Source organism: Rhipicephalus microplus, chromosome 8, assembly GCF_043290135.1.
Source record: "Rhipicephalus microplus isolate Deutch F79 chromosome 8, USDA_Rmic, whole genome shotgun sequence".
In the NCBI taxonomy this organism is placed as follows: Eukaryota; Metazoa; Arthropoda; class Arachnida; order Ixodida; family Ixodidae; genus Rhipicephalus; species Rhipicephalus microplus.
Window position 1 is genome coordinate 35,965,972 of NC_134707.1, and position 17,663 is coordinate 35,983,634.

The 17,663-nt window shown below is 43.6% G+C and overlaps 1 protein-coding gene across 1 annotated transcript in view; it reads left to right on the forward strand.

Annotated features, from left to right (window-relative positions):
* The first annotated feature begins 846 nt into the window (after window positions 1-846).
* Window positions 847-17,663, forward strand: part of LOC142768940 (uncharacterized) — a 58,629-nt gene continuing 41,812 nt past the window's right edge. Inside the window, exons 1-2 of the mRNA XM_075871541.1 lie at window positions 847-968; window positions 14,400-14,551. Of these exons, the coding sequence (XP_075727656.1) occupies window positions 899-968; window positions 14,400-14,551 (222 nt within the window). The 5' untranslated portion in view covers window positions 847-898. The remainder of the gene's footprint in view (window positions 969-14,399; window positions 14,552-17,663) is intronic.

Here is a 17,663-nt window from a genome sequence, read left to right on the forward strand (position 1 = left end):
GCTCTATCTGTAATGGCTGCTTTTTAAAAACAGATTCGCTGTTATAAAAAAGGGGCACTTTTCCAACATTTTAAAGCGGCAGTAGGGTTTTCGCACCTAGGACTTTGATTCTTCCAGTTGACTTAAGCGCCAGACTTCACTAATTAAAATTTTCATTGTTTAAGTTTCCCACTTACTGTTCCAACTGATGCCTTCAACCTTCTTGAGATGCCTACCGCTATAGAAAAAGCAACTTTGAGTACGGCGAGCAAATAGTGCCTTCTGCCGATTTTTAAAGAACATTGAACACATTTCTTAAAACACCCTATATATGACCCATAAAACCATATTTTGAAAAGGTGTACAACTACTATCATCTCGCCATTTCAAGCTCTATTGTGTTCGTGCTTTATCTTGTGTATCATTCAAAAGGCGTGCTCTCAATGAGATCTGAGCGATGCATACGCAGGTTCTCAATTTAAACTTAAATAAATTAGTATTTAGTACGTTTAGTTTGCATCATTGCCCACAGAGCTATGGTTTAAGGATGTCCTAATAGTACTTAGAAACACCAGTTATGACGTGGGTACAATTATGACTAATATTTTTGTAAATTATGAGTATTTTTTGTTAGGAAAAGAACAGGAAGTATTGGGCACTGCTTTTCCAGCTTATGTCGGAAATGCCGGGCAAAAATACTTTTCCTGGTCAAGACAATGGATCATATCTTCACGAGATCACTGACTGAACGTTTGTCGATTTGTTGGAGCAGAAACCAAGCATTTCGTTCAAAGGTCTTAATAAAGTTAGTTACCCCTAAAACCAGCTCAAAAAGATAGGGGTTATAAAATGGTCTAAAAGTATATTACAAACCAGCAGTTTTCCGGATGCAGTAAGTAGTCTTTCTGTGCGTGTCAATATGGATCCGGTGAATTTATTTCTCACCTTGTTATTGGCAGCTTCAATTTTGAGCCTCTCTACTCAGAAAAGTAAGTTAGGAAATAACACAAGATGTATGCTTACAAGAAACAGTTGAACCGATGAGAACGTGTTAGAAGTAAATTAATGTTTGTTGTTGTGAATAGTGGGCAGAACAAAAATATATATTCTGCATAATTCTTCAGTAGCACTAGACGGGGCAAAAGCTTGTCAGTATAGTCTCTTGTACAAGCCCTGCCGGAAAACGCTGCCGATCCGTAATTGAGACCCCTGAGAACACTTGAAGAAATTTGACAAACTTTTTTTTTGCATTCCGGGGATGGTTGTCACGGCTTCCAGTGGATGTAGACGCCACAATGGCAACGAAGGCCTTGCTGCGTGCGTGAAGTTCGCGGGAATCGCCGTGCTTGTGGAGCAATAGTAGTGCAGAACTCAGAGCGTGGCCTGGAAGTTGGAAGGGAGGCGAGGTGATGCGATTGAATCCGGGTGGCATGTCTATGTCTTATGTGTGTTCTTAAAACATCGACACGAATGTAGGTTGTGATAGGGTGTTCATGAGCGATTGCGACAGTCGCAACTGAGGATGCGCATCTTAGAAGCTGGAGGCATATTCTCAGTGATTGAGCTATTATTGACTGGAGGACGCGTACGTTTGTTATTAGGGCCTTGCGAGCACAGGTAGGCTGTAGCGCATAAAGCCGACAAAAAGTGCAAGTACACAGTTGGAGCATGGCTCGTACCGATGCACCCCATAATTTTCCCGAAAAAAACCTTAAGACATGGGTGATCATGGTGAGTTTCTTTTTCATGTGAGCCATGTGAGGGCTCCAGGAGAAGTCACGATTCATTACTGCTCCTAGGAAACGGTAGGTCTTTTGATAGATGATCATGTGTCCATTAACTGTGATGACGTATGGGGTCATTGCCTTGCACGTAAACGCAACCAGCGAGCATTTCTCAGATGACAGCTCCAGTCCCCGCCCTTGAAGGTAGTTTGACGTCAGTGTAGCCGCTCTCTAAAGCCTGGAGCGTACGTGTAGACGTGTGACCCCTGATTCCCAGATGCCGATGTCTGCGTAGATCGACAGATGCACGGAGAGCAGTAGGACGTCAACGAGGCCGATGAGCACAAGCTTGAAAAGTATGGGGATTAGGACCCCCATCTTGAGGTAAACCACGATAAGTATAATGGTGCCTTGTTGCATCATCTTCTGCCTGAACGAAGAAGGTTGTGTCATTCAAATAGCTGTAGACCTATTGGAAGATGCGGCCCATCAATCCAATGTTGCCCAAGGCGTCCAGGATGGTTTCATGCAATACATTGTAATGTGTACTTTAAACATCCAAGAACAGTGCCGCCGATAATCTCTTTCGGCTTTTCTGCTATTGTACAGACGTGTCAAGGTCAACAACATTGTCTATGGAAGACCGTCCACATCGAAAGCCGATCAAAGCATCGGGGTACACATTGATATGCTTAAGGTACCACTCTAGGCAAGTCAGCACCATTTTCTCCACCACCTTTTTAGAACAGCTGACAAGCGCGATGGGGCGATAGGAGGCCCTGTCCAGTAGCGATTTGCCTGGTTTGAGCAGGGGCACAAGGTGGATGCATTTCTACGAAGAAGGAAATCAACCGTTGGTCCACAAGCAATTGTATACAGCTACAACGACACGCTGAGCCGTTTGTCCGAGATTAGCAAGGACCATGTAAGTGACTCCATCGGGTCCAAGCGATGACGAGTGCTTGCATGCTGCCAATGCTGCCTGAAGCTCCTCTAGAGAAAACGTATTGTTCATCCGAGTGTCTGTGGACATCGGCGCGTTTCGAAGGTTACTCACGGTGATCGCGGACCCCTTGTTGGCAATCCTGGCGCAGAAGTGTTCTGCTACATTGATTTAACGTTTGCTTTGGTGGAGAGCAAGGCATTTGAACGGGAGATGCTGTTGTGGCAATGTTCGTAGGCCGCGGATCATTCTCCATATCTTCGAAAGAAGTTTGGGGGGATCGAGCGACTCGCATAATGACTTCCATGGTAGTGACTGTACTGCATTGATTTGATGCTGAAACTTCTTTCGTAGACGTCTCACATCCCTGAAGTCATAAATAGATTTCGTGCACCTATAACGTCGTTCCACGCGACGACGGACTGCTCGAAGTCGCTCGAAGTCCACTTCTTATTTGCAAAAATCTGACAAAAGTCCACAATCAACCGTTGCCTCTTGGATAGCGGCTTTCATTATACCATCTTTCAAAAGAACCTTCTTGGTTGCATGCTAAAATAACGCTACAAAACTCCAAGTGGTCGAAATTTCCGAAGCCCTGCACTATGGCGTCTCTCGTAATTATATGGTGATTTCGGGACGTTAAACCCCCCATATCAATCATCAATCTTGGTTTCCCTCACACCGCTTCTCTGTGGATGGCCTTTACTTTGACCGGTCGATCCGTGAAGAGGAAGCGATCTACGACTTGCTTAGCCCCTTGATTTTTATATAGGTGGGGATGTGATCACTTCCATTAGTTTCATTGTCCGCAAACCACTGCACCATGGTACTTAGGCTGCTTGACACAAAAGTAAGGTTGAGACAGTTACTATATGTCAGACCCCGTAAACTTGTAGTAGTGCCGTCCTCTAAACAATATAGTTGGTGGTTAGATACAAAGAAGGACACACGTCTTCCCCGATGGTCCATCTTCTGGGTTCCCCATAGCGGGTGATGATTGTTAAATCACCAGCAACATTCCATGGCCCAAGTGTCGCTGATATAATGGCACCTAATCTCGCAGGGTCAAAGCTGCCTGAAGGCAAAATATATACTACTACTAGCGTGAAATTCGCGTTCTTACGCTGAAATCTCAGGCAGACGTATAGGTGGCTGTCATCCGGTGCTACTGGATGCTCAATATATGTGAGTTCGCACCTGATGTAAACAATGACTTTACACTTTTCGTTACATGTAGTAGATCTAAAAGCTTCATATTTGAATAGTCGTATAGCATTGTGAAGACGTGGTTCACAAATGACGATAATTGGGGAACTGGTTCTTGAATACAAAAGGTATCACGAACATTGCGGTCTATCTACAAAGTATTTCCGAGACCTAGCATGGCTCTATGGTAGAATACTTCAATTCAATTCAACTCTTTATTTGGAAACTGTGAAACATTCAGAAACATCACCACTGGTTGGACACATAGCCGAAGGCTAGTTCAGGGTCCAAAAAATAACTAAGGGTTCCATGTACAAAAAAGATATATCAGACGCACGCAGATAGTTATCGTGCATCATTAATTTGCACGAGTGACACAAAGGGAGAGCAAAAGTGTCGGTAAATGCACGATTGTATTTTAACAGTTCTAACTTACGAAAATACAAATGAACAAAGCAGATTGTTGCATTATTATGAAGGTTAAAATAAGCATAGCTAATACCGAAAACAAAAACCTAATCATTGCGTGACAATGGTATTTTTAAACGATTTCACAAGTTTCTGGCAGACACACATGCATACATACACACACACACACAAATGGCATCGTAATTGTTTTCATTGATAAACATTGTTCTCTGTAAGTAAGTATTTCTTGAGAACTGATGAAAAATTATTCTACTGTTTTATTTCTGCTGGTAGTTTATTCTAAATTTTTGGCCCTGAAAACTGCAGCAAACGTTGTCCGGAAGTGTTCTTCGTTGAAGGAAGATTGAAATTTTCATATGTTCGATTTCTCGTTACACGAGGGGATGTGCAAAATAAAGAAACGTGAAAAGGCGGATTGTTTTTGACAACATTGAAAACACACGTGGCAATTTTTAATTCGTGTACCTTATATTAAGGCAAAATATTCATTTTCATAAACAAAGGCATACTTGGCTCATTGTAGCAAGATTGGGTGATTATTCTCAGGGCTCGTTTTTGAAGTTCGCGAACAGGTTCAAGATATGTTTTATATGTCGTACCTTCTGACTTATTGCAGTATGAGATGTGGCTGTGAATGAGTGAAAAAATATAAAGTACGCACAGTATTGGTATCAAGATGATGACGTGCTTGTGAAAGTGCGTAGCATCCCGAGGAGAGCTTTGCACAAACTGCGTTTATTTGCTCTTATCAGTGCAGATTTTTATCAAATATCACGCCAAGATATTTAATTGAGCTGGCTTCGTCAAGTTGAAATTCGTTTATTTGCAAATCTAGTGATATAGGAGGCATGATGTTGTTGCGTGATCGAAACACTATATATTTAGTTTTTTTGACGTTTATGGTAAGTTTGTTCTTCACGAACCATTCATTTGGTTTGTTTAGCTCTTTGTTGGCTTTAGTTTGCAGATCTTGAATGTTGTCCGCAGTTATAACAATACAAGTGTCATCGGCGTACATAATAACTTCACTAGTGTCTGAAATTTGTGGGAGGTCATTATATATAATAAAAATAAATGTGGCCCTAGGACAGATCCTTGAGGGACTCCAGTGCGCATATACTTTGGTAATGACGTAATATCGTTCAATCTAGCTACCTGCACGCGCTCATGAAGGTAGCTAGTGAGAAGATATAATGGGCTACCGCGACAACCATAATGCTTTAGCTTATGTAAAAGTAATTTGTGATTAACCGTATCGAAGGCTTTTTTCAGGTTCAAAAATATGACACACACAAGTATATTACTTTGCAAAGGTACAGTAATTTTTTGAGTTAGTGTTAACACAGCTGATAAAGTAGAGTGATTTGGGCGGAAACATTGTTGCTGTGGGCACATAACCTGATATTTTTCAATGAAATTGTGGAACCGGCTGATCAGAATTTTTTCAAATATAATATTAATGGTTAGTGAGCAAGGATATTGGCCGGTAATTAGAAGATTATGATGATTACCACGCAGAATGTTAGGGTTCGATTCCTGCTGGGACACTGAAATTTATTCTAGCATTCGTCCGATCCACGCTGCCTGTGTTGCCCCGCCGCAGTGGTCTAGTGGCTAAGGTACTCGGCTACTGACCCGTAAAGCGCGGGTTCGTATCCCGGCTGCGGCGGCTGCATTTCCGATGGAGGCGGAAATGTTGTAGGCCCGTGTGCTCTGATTTGGGTGCACGTTAAAGAACCCCAGGTGGTCAAAATTTCCGGAGCCCTCCACTACGGCGTCTCTCATAATCATATGGTGGTTTTGGGACGTTAAACCCCACATATCAATCAATGAATCAATCAATTCAACGCTGCCTGTGTTGCCTCGCAGTGGTACATACCCTCCCTCGGGTATGTACCACTGCTTTTTGGAAAGTGTATGAACACGTACGTGACGAGATTGTGAGAGTATTCATACCATGACTGGCGCGTCGTAATCGTCAAACTATCTTGCCCTCCCGTACAGTTTTGGGTGTACCTCGAGCTCAGGGGATGATCATGACAGCACCGAAACGTAGGCGGCTAGATAGAGATGGATAAATGGGTATGCAGATAGACGCCAAAAGTGTCTCGAGTACTTCGAGGACTGCTTTTCATTCAAAATGCTCAAGATCATGACACCTGTAGACAAATGCATGAATATTTTTTGCCCCTTTATCACGTCCCTTATCTCATTCCCCCCGTTTTACGCAAATTTCATTGAACTCGCTGGCACGTAAAAATACAGCACTTTAGGCGCACGACAAATACTTCTAACGCCGCTTGTATTTGATGGATTCTGAAAAAGATATTGCCCCAGTCAGTTCGTGAAGCAATGCGTTCTTTTCATAAGATATTTTATGATTATTCGGAAATCATGCTCAGGCAAGCATGCTGCTCGTTACATAGTAACACACGTTCCAACTTACCGACTCGACCAACTTACTTTGTTTATTCGCAACAGTATGTGGGGTTTTACGTTGCAAAGCAACGATAATGCCATGAGACACGACGTACTGAAGGGCTGTGGAACCTTCAACCAACTTGCGTTAACGTCCGCTGATATCGCTCAGACGACGGTCCTGGGGCATCGCACCTCTAACGATATCTGACCACCGTGGCCAGGACTGTACCCAAAGCGATTGGGTGAGCTGTTGAGCATCATAAACATTCCTCTACCGCGAAGAATGCTGGGTAATTCAGTACCTGATAGTGCATTGTAGGGCCCCGTTATTACTATGTGGCGTGCAAGCTTGACTAGCTTATCGCACGCTTCGTAGGGTATGCGAATAATTAAACATACACTTGTATTTAATCCGTCTTGGGCTTTCGCATCTGGTGAGCCTCAGTCTAAAAACTTTAAATGTTGTTTTCATGAATGAAAAAAGATTATGCTGCTTGGCTAGTGGTACATTTGAGAAACACAGATCATCAATTCATTGACTTGAGGACATTTAAAGAACTCAGCTTACCGATAATACGACTGTCATGGCATTTTATTTCTTTTTCTTTAAGTATTTCTCAGTATCACCTTTCCTACAGTGCATTGGTTTTCTCAGTGACATTTTCGTCTAAGTCACGTTGATGTCCAAACCGCCATATCTTTAACAGTATAATTGAGGATTCACGGAAACGGTTGCCACCGGTTCTGTGAACTTGAATCTTAGACACTGACTCTTTTACTCTTGAATGCCTGACTTATGAAGCCCCCGAGCAAAACAAAATCATTTTCATTTTCCAACTTTAAGTAACAACTTGTAAATGTCGCCCATTGTCTATATACCACAGAAGCAAGAACCTTGCAACAAAAACCGTACTTCAGAGCTGCGCAGCATGTTGTGTGCCACCTACTCAGTACACCACACACCAAATAAACAAATTTATTGACTATAAAACTTACGTTCTCAAGGCGATACAAAACGAAGGAGTGAGAGTTGTTGCAGGCGCTCCTAAATGAGTTCCAAAACGATTGGTTATATCTTAGCGTACCTTGAACGAGACGGCGCCAGACTTTTCATGCTGAAAGCTACATGCCCCATTAGTGCTTGGCTGCCGGCAGTAAAGTTTGCACGCATTTCATAAATTATTTGCTCGGAGTTTTTTGGTTCGTTCCAAACTCGTGACGTCCGGCAGTGTAGGGTTGACATCAAAGCGTTGAATAGCTCTTTTCGCAGGAATTATGGTGTCGACATCGACCTGGGCGTTATTGGTTGTGAGCGAAAAATTATGTCTGTGATTGCAAAATTTAAGAACGTTGAAATAAAATAAAAAAAATGGCAGATCCCACGTACAGTGGGAATCAATGATATGCGAAGCACGAATTAGAAATGTAGATATGTCACTGTAACTTCAGCAGAACGTTATAAAGTGGAGGTAAATGATGCCGTACATGACTCCTGTGTCATGATTATCATGTTTGGATGTGCCGTTTACCTGGGTCATTTATTCACGTCCCGTGATACCAAGTTTAGTGTATGTGGAGCTAGCGAAACGACCGCGAGCGCGCTATGACCGTGGTATGTTGTCATGTTCTTACATGACACGCTTGTCAGGATTATCATGTGTGCAGCAGTGATATATATCGTCATCCGTTGACGTCACGCAACACCAAACTTGGTATATGTGGAGCTAGCAAAACGGCCGCTACCACATCATGAAGAGCCCAATATACTCCGATGTAGCGTTGACGCGCGCGTACGTTGGGGACAGCGACGCCATGTCAGCAAAACGCGAGAACTCTATAGTCTGACGCCAGGCGCGACCAGTGTCCGTCGGCGCGGCCCGATGGCAAGCGGTGTGAAAGGTGACATGCTGCATTTTGCGACGATGCATTACCCAGATGACACTGCGTCTCCCTCTTTTCGTGACGGAGAGACGTCGGACGCACTGAAACGTGCATGCGTCGAAGCAACACAGCGCGGCACACACCTGCTACTCTATGGCAGGACCGGCGCATGGCGTGGCAACGCCAGCGTGACGCGATGAAATGAACACCAGTAAGCACGGGAATGGCGTCACGTCGAAGTGTATTGGCGCCTTGACTGTGGCATGTAGTCATGTTCTCATATGACACGCACTCATGATTATCATTTTTGCACTAACCACATACCTTCGTCATCCATTGCCGTCACGTATAACCAAATTTAGCATATGTGAAGCTAGCGTAACGGCCGCAAGCACATCATAAGTGTGGCATGTAGTCATGTTGTTACATGACACGCATGTCGTGATTATCATGTTTCGATGTGTCATTTACCTATGTCGTCCGTTGGCGTCGCATAATACCGAGTTTGGTACACGTGAAGCTAGCGAAACGGCTGCGAGCACATCACGAGCGTGGCGTGCAGTCATGCTGTTACATGATACGCACGTCATGATTTTCAAATTAGGGTCTGTCGCTTGAGTGCGCCATGCAATCATGTCATACCATACCAGTTTTGGAGCATGCCGTGTGAACGAAACCACGGCAAGAGCTGCAGGACCATGGATTGTAAATGATGACATTCATGACATACATGTCATGATTTTCATGTTATAACTAGTCAAATGTGTTCTTCATACAGTCATGTTATGACAAACCAAGTTTGGTATCGATGCCATTATCGAAACGGCCAGGAGACCGCTAGATATAAAGATAGTAAGATAGATAGATAGATAGATAGATAGATAGATAGATAGATAGATAGATAGATAGATAGATAGATAGATACGCTCAAAGCCACCTAAGTTTGCTAAGAAATGCTTCGCATTTAAAATGCCCCTCCTCCCCAAAGTGAATCGTGAGGAAATGAGAATTAATTTCTTGCGCCGAGAGTATATGGCGTAGTAATTTTAATAACGTAAATTAATGACAAGACGAGGATTTGTTTCGTAATGATTTATTTACGCATTCATCAGCACTTGTTTGTGTTGTCATTGTACCTGATGGCCATAATGTTAGCGGCTTATCTATACAAATGCTACACAAACGCTGGAAGGCCAAACGCTACAAAGTCGTTTCAAGCGCATCGCACTCAGACGGTGGCAAGTCACGTTCAAGTAAAGGAGGTGGGGGCTCTAGTTCCTAGGGGTGAGAATAAGTGTGCTGTTGCAGACAGCTGCCGATGCTGGAGCGTAACATGGTGGGGCCTCCGGTTGCTAGGCACGCTTGTGCCCGCAGCTGTTGCTATGGGAGAGGGCGTTGGACGGATCCCGACGGACGTCTGACATAGGCCGACAAGGAAATGCATTCGCAATTTAAAAATGTCCCTATCTCCCCGATGGGAATCGTGGGGAAATGCGAATGCATTTCTTGCGCTGTAAGAGTGTAACGTTGCCGTCAGAAATTTGCCTTCATCGATTTCCGCCATCGCCTTGAGAGGTGCCCAGTCAGCTAACCATTGAGAGTGAGGAATGAGCAAAAGGGAGAGTAGCGTGCCAGTTTTCTCGGCTAGGCGTTGTCGTTGCTCACCGGTGTTAGCGGCATCTCGAGCACGCATTTCCAGGTGTTATTGAGAAGTGCCCAGAAGCGAACGGTTGGGAGTGAGACGCGAGAGAAAAGGAGAGTTGGGCGAAGCGAGGAGAGAGCGAACGGAGAAAGAAGGAGCAGCGAAGAACTACACCTACTCTCTCCTGCACTCTCTCGCACCACATGCTCAGTTTGCTTGGGGCCAGTATAAGCATGCTCGCCCACAGCTGTTGCTATAGGAGAAGGAGTGAGAGCGGAGAGATAACACCTGCTGGCGCTCGGACGCCGCGGACAACGCCGTATGTCTGACACAACCCGATTAAGAAATGCATTCGCGTTTAAAACTTCGGCAGGTCCAACGTACTTTGGGAATCGATTGTATGCGATGAATGCGGAATAAGGTCACTGTGTTGAATTTTTTTATTGCGTGAAAAATTAATAATTGTTGATAAAGATATGTCCAAAAAACGCAGAGAGATATGTCATACAGCTGCATACGTTTAATATGACCAGTTGTTTACAGCTGGGAAACTATGCCAACAGAACATGAAGACGTACCAGAAGCGGTAAGCTTATGTGAAGCGCTGGTGCTCGCGAGGATAGTGGCGTGATGGCTGTATCATAGGACTACACATGAATTATTCATAGAAACTGAATAGCAAGCACTGGCACCATATGTAAGTCTATGTGCTCAGATTTGAATGCATGTTAAAGAACGCCAAGAGGTCGAAATTTCCGAAGTCCTCCACTAAGGCGTCTCTAACAATCATAAGTTGGTTTTGGGACGTTAAACTCCACAAATCAATCAATCAAGCACTGGCACCATAATGTACGCTTCACAAAGATTAGGGTATATTTGAAAAGTTCTTCCGAAACATGCCGTGGCTCTGTCTTAGAATGCATGATTTCCGCGCACAATGCTGTCGTTTGATTTACCCTCAGACCCTAACATTTACTTTTTGGAATCGTTGCGTGAACGCTGTAGATGTCAGCTTTTCTTAATGCTCACGGGTAAAATGTCGGTTCTCGCCGTCCCTGGGTAGATGTAAATTGTCAATCACCTGCGGTACATACCCGCAAAACCTAGCCCATATCTTCCGTAGATGGATAGACAGACATAGACATACAGAGTATGCAACAAGGCCGGATAAACATACGGACACACGCTCAAAGTATACCTGCTGAACATGAAGAAAAGTATTTTTGGGGGGTTGGAGTGAAGATCAAATACACGCCTTCTGCGAGTCAAGCAAGTGAACCACAAAACCCCGAAATTTTTGAAACTTTTTTGAAAAAAAGCTATTATAAATGACGTGTAGTGTAAGGACCCTCCTTAAGGCATCACATATTGGATATCAGAAGCGATTAATAGCGCCAGGACCTGAAGATGTGAATTGAGAAACGAGTGGGTGTTCTAAAAGCCCACCCTCTACGAAATGCTCACACATATTTTATCATCTGCAGCAGAAATATTTAAACAGCTGCGTAGGTTTTGTTGCCCTAGGCACACGCAGTAGACCCTTGGCTGATTCGCAAAAAATAATAATTATGGTGTAGAGGGCAGCTAACATCTGTACTTCCAACCAACATTCAGTTTCACTTTGAAAGAACTAGTTTGAAGCGCACAGTCACAAGTTTTTTCACAGCACGGTTGAAGGATGCACCAAGAACCGAAGCAGACTAGCAGTTAAAAAAGCTATGCACACGAGGCCCGATTAGGCTGTCGTGATCTGCTCTTGAAGGCGACGCTCAAAGGCTTTCCGAATTTCGCACAGTACATTCGAGTACAGTCTAATTCGCATTTCTTCAATCAATTAATCAATCACTCAATAAATCAAAGGATCAATACACCAATAGTTACCAACGCCCTGTGTATGACCTCTTATGATATTGTGTAGTTACCTTCACCATCGGGAAAACTTTTGTCCTTAAGAGAAAAAAGAAATTCCCTGTAATAAGTCACCTTCCCTTCACCCTGTGTCGTATCAACTGGCCCCGCACTGCCTCATTACTCCAGACTGCTGACTTCGATGCGGTAGAGTCGAAATCAGAGTATTTCTTTTCTACATTTAGACAAGGTTCATATACCATACTCATGATAGTTTCATTGTTATGAAAAGCTAAAACAAAAAAGTGAATCAGTGAAAACATAAAACTTGAATGAACACTTTGTCATGCGTACGTCATAATACTGGCAACAATTGGCAAGATTGAATGTTTTGGTAGATTTTACAATTTAGGTCTAGAGATTAAAAGAACCCATGCATTTACGTCGTATATATAGTAATAATAACAGTTTTTGAAGTTTTACGTTGTAGAACCGCAATTTTATTTTGAGGGTTCTGGGAATTTTCAGTACCAAGGTTTGTTTAATGTGCACCTCAATCTAAGTACACGGGCTTTTAGCATTTTCCTTTCATTTAAGTGCAACTGCAGCAACCGGGATTTTATTCCGTGGCCTTCAAATCAATAATGACGTTGTAATTGTTTTAAACTATTTTGAATAGCTACGAGAATTATAAATAACGCTTCTGCGGCTTAAATGCATCAACAGGTAAGATTTTCAGCAGCTATGTCAACGTGAGAGCTGCATTTTTCTTACATTTATAATCACTAATTTAGAATAGCACAACGTGACGGCGCCTTCTCCTTCTATGACTATATAACTGGTCCACTTAGCAGAGCACCGGGACAGTTCAAAGTCGTGATGATGATGATGATGGTGGTGGTGATGATGATGTTGATGATAATGATGAAATATGGCGCTTTATGGTACAACAAGCCAGAAAGTGCCCACTCTCAAGTGCATAAAAGTAGCGATATATCCACAGCACTGAGCAAGCTTTAGCGTAGCGCGGAATAGTTAGTGGAGGCGGGATATGCAATGCTAACGCTAACATAGGCTGCACTGATCACAAACAAAAGTTTGTTTTGTGATGGAAAACACAATACACCGTGGCTTACTTGTGACCTTGTCATAGGAAAAGATGAATGAATCAAAATGTACACAAAAGCACCCATGCCATATTGACGCGGCTACAGAAAACAAACATGATCGTATTCACTCGTTAGGCCTCCTGCACGAAAGTAGTAGAAATAAGTTAATAATAAATATGTTAATCTTATTACTAATGTGTTACTTTCGGGCACGAAGCAAATACTGGAGCACATTTTAGAGAGCACGCAAACTACCAGCAACTCTGCTGAAATGTACACACCAAGGCTCATATGCCAGAGGATCATACTATGTTCTAGTTTATGCAGTGAATGGCGGTGCTCACCACTTACGCAGTAGTTATGTTCTAGTTTATGCAGTGAAAGGCGGTGCTCACCACTTACGCAGTAGTTTGAGATTTGTCTGTGGTGTGGTGCTCTGCTTGACACAGCTTTGATCAGCAATGACCTTATTTATTCCTGTCTCAACATCAATACTACTTGACGGAATGATGCTCCTATAGATGAAAGTTCCTTTTTTGTATAGTGCTTCCGTGCTACTAGAATTAGTAACCAACAAGGAAGGGACCACTCCCACGAACAACTTATGTACGCCGAGGCTGGCAACAACTATCAAACGCATGCGGTGGCCGAACCGTACGTTAGATGCTAAGAAAAGACACAAACAGACATCTCAGGTTCCGAATATGCTGTCTTGGTATGGTTTCTCGCTACATGTGTATGGTAACTTCCGCCATCCATATAGTGTACTTTAAACCACGAACTCCCCCACAATTATGAGTATGCTGTCATCGCATACATATCGTGAGACCAAGGTAAGTAAGTTCTGCTAAGAAATTAAGGTGACACCATTTTATTCCTGGGTTATTTGAATGGCAAATAATCTCGGAAATACAAGGCTGAAATTCAACAGCTTGCCTGCAATAAACGCCGGATTGCATGACTCCCTAATAAAATTTTAGCTACTATGGATTCTGAAGTAGCAACTCATAAAAGAATGGAAACTTTTTCGACCTTAGCATGCGTGGATAAAAGTGTATCTCTAGTGCTAAAACTAAAAAAAAAACTGGAAATCACATTTATTGGCACTGATTCTAAGCAGTGAGTCTCATACGGGCAGGCGAGAATTGTAACACGGAGTGGATGCGATTACCGAAATTATGGTTGATTACCTTTTGCTGGTGCGTTTATTATTCTAGATAATATGCCGTGGAGACGAGTCGGTGATGGTATCACTGTACATGCACGAATATTTTATGATTCAACGCTAAATACAATGGAAGTTTTCGGGAAGAATAAAGAAGTGTCCCAGAAGCCCCGTACGGAAGACTTCAAGAAGTTTTTCAAAAAGGTGAGATAGAAACGCTAAAATGTTCTTGTTTTCAGTGGAAGCTTTAATCACTGACGCAAAAAAGCTAAATAAATACGTGTGATCATAATGAATATGGTATAAAATGTATGTTCTCCGCAATATTAGAAGACGTTTCTAACTACCTCCATTTTGCTGTCAATGCATAAAGTTATGCCTGTGATATTATTGTGGTGCATAAGTAGCACAAATAAGAAAAAAAAAGTATATCATAAGAAGGGTTCTGATGCCATCGGAAAGCGTTTCATGGCTGCGTGGATCAGAAAGATCTAGAGAAAGCATTGTCAGGAATGGAGAAGTATACCTGAGAACAATCAAGAGCAACAGGTAGTGAAATGGACATTAAGATCAATAACTCTACCTGGGTGTTTCATGTAACGCTTAGACAAGACAACCGATTGGTAGTTGATTCGAGAGAATCAATACTAAGAGAACGAGAACAAAACCTAAAATAGCAAAAAATTTGTTGCCATTATGAAATAAATCAGTAGGCAAAATTTTAAATAAGCTTGCGCAAAAGTTTTATCGTTCTAAAGTACGAATAAAAAGGCCAATAATAATAGTTATGATGAAGGCGCCAATGTTGACTACATCTTATTGCTTGTCTTTATACTGATTGTATCTAAAATGTTAAAAAGGAAGAAGCCTAAAGAAAGTCCATCAGGCAATTTCGGCGACACAACCATCCTTACAGATCAGATTACCACCAGATTTCTTCACGTTAGAGAAAATAAGTAACCGATTACCCTTAAATGTGATTGAATACAGTAGTCAATTAACAGCCCCAGAAAACAAACTTATATATAGATATCACAGAGGTGCAATAGATTACATCAATTACTTTTCTTCGAAGTATTTATGTAGCACAATAAAACTAGTTTATTCAAAGTCCAACAAACTACGGTGACCTGCATAGTACAGGGAAAGTTGGAAGCTGGCACGAAGGCTGGAAGGCTTACTGTGGCTGATATGGTAAAGTGTTATGTGTTAACTTTAAATAAGAGTTGTTTTTCAAAGCTGTCATCATGGTTATTTCACGTTTCTTCGTTAAGATGTCACTTGCTACACTGAACTCTCTGCTAATGCATGAGCTGGTGTGCAGTTGTGTTATAATGAAGGAACACTTTGCGCATCAGCTAGCAGCTGCAAAGTTCTTGGATGCTAGTGTGCAAGTCCTCTAAGAAGCGTCGCCGTTCACTTTTGCTGGTGCTCAGGTAGGTGTTGCAGCTAAGGCCAAGAAATGGGGAAAAAGAAAATAGGCTCTGTACATATTTTCGGTTTGGCAGGACGAGAGTACCTGCAGGGAAACCGCTGGCAGAGAGGACTGCAACCAGAGCACGGGCCCCTTCAAGAAACAAATGGGCAGCCCCGAGTTTCGGCATTGACAGCAGCTACAAAGACCAACCCTGTGCAGCCTGCCCCGATTGTTCTCTGCCAGCCCAGAAGCCATCAACCTTCCGCAAATCGTCAATCCAGGACCTAGAAAGTGAAACCATTCTAGCGATCGAGCGGGCAGAGCTGCGCAAGCTGTTACCTTTGCCGCACCGTGAAACTAATTCGGTCGCCGACCATATGCGCGAAGTTCGGCAGTCTCTTGAAAACCCCGAAGCACCGCAGCAAAAAGCGAAAGATATGGGCTATACCACTGCAGTGCACCGCAATGCTTCTCCACGCCCGAATCAGAACACTACCCCACTGCAGTTCCAGCGCCATACACCACCGCCGCCACCACGGATGCCGAACGGCGCTACGCTTCTCGGAAGAGTGACGTCTGGCGCAACTCAGGCTACCGCCCACTGTGCTACGAATGCGTTGAAGCCGGGAACACGTACCGCTGCTGCTATACCACCAGTTGAAACTACATGGTTTCGCCATCGACGCGGTGCATCCGTAGCGGGGTGGAAGACCATGTGACATCGCTGACTATCTTACCAGAGCGCAGAGGACACCACGGGAGCATCTCGTCCACCCTCACCCGGCCGCTACATGTGATCGCACCGTCGGCAGTACACTGGGGCAAACCGGGGCCGGTCGCCTAGCCCGTATCAGAAAAACTGAGGACAGCGTCCGATGGAGGTGCGGTTGCTGTATGACGAACCCCTTAAGGTCCTCCGCTGACAACGACGACACCACGACGAAACATGAAAAACCCACCACAACGTCAAAACTGTCTCGACGTCAAAAATTAGTGGCCAGGAGAAGACTTGATGACGCAACGTCAAAGCAGCTGTACCAATCGTCATAGCCGTGATCCGACGCCACGACCCAACTGCAACGCGAGGCGACAACCTAGCAACCTCGACGTTCTCATCGACGTACTCAGCGTAATAGCTCTCGTCGACACGAAAGTGGACTCTTTCGTCATCAGTGGAACATTCGCCGCATTGTTAAAGAAAGTCAGGACCACCTGGGAAGGTCTCGAAATCCGTACAGTTAGTTGGAGGTCACCTAGTTAGGCCCGCGGGAATCTGTACAGCCAGGATAACCGTTAACAGCAAGATTTATCCCGCAAGCTTCGTCGTACTCGAGAGATTTCGTCCTTGGTATAAAGTTCATAAGGCTTCATGGTGCCGTCATCGACCTGAAAACGAAGGCGATAACGCCATTCACAAGAAAAGCACTACCGCCGTGCAGGACGCCAGGAAGCAATGCATTAAATGTGCTGATAGAAGTCACCATTCTACCTCGCCCAAGCGTCTTCATTTCCGTCTGCACTCTGAAACTAAAAGACTTCGAAGGCGTCGTCCAAGGCAATCAGCACCTGCTGGTCAACTGCCATATTTACGTCGCAAGAATAATCACCGAGCTGCGTAGAGTAAAAGCAACACTGATGCTCAAGAATTTCAGCAATGAGTACAAGCAAAACAGCAAAGGAACGACGGTTGCCTAGATCGAAGAATACTGGAAGTCAGCAACGCTTTCATCTTCACTGGTACTACCGAATTTGCTCCGACGACTCAAGACCTTGAACTAGCTTTTGACGTTAATCCGAGCCTTCCGACACAAACAAGAACTGCTCAAAAACCTGCTCTGCGAATTCTAGAACTGCTTTTCGTCGTCGTCAAGAATTCGACAGACCCTTTTCACGGAACAT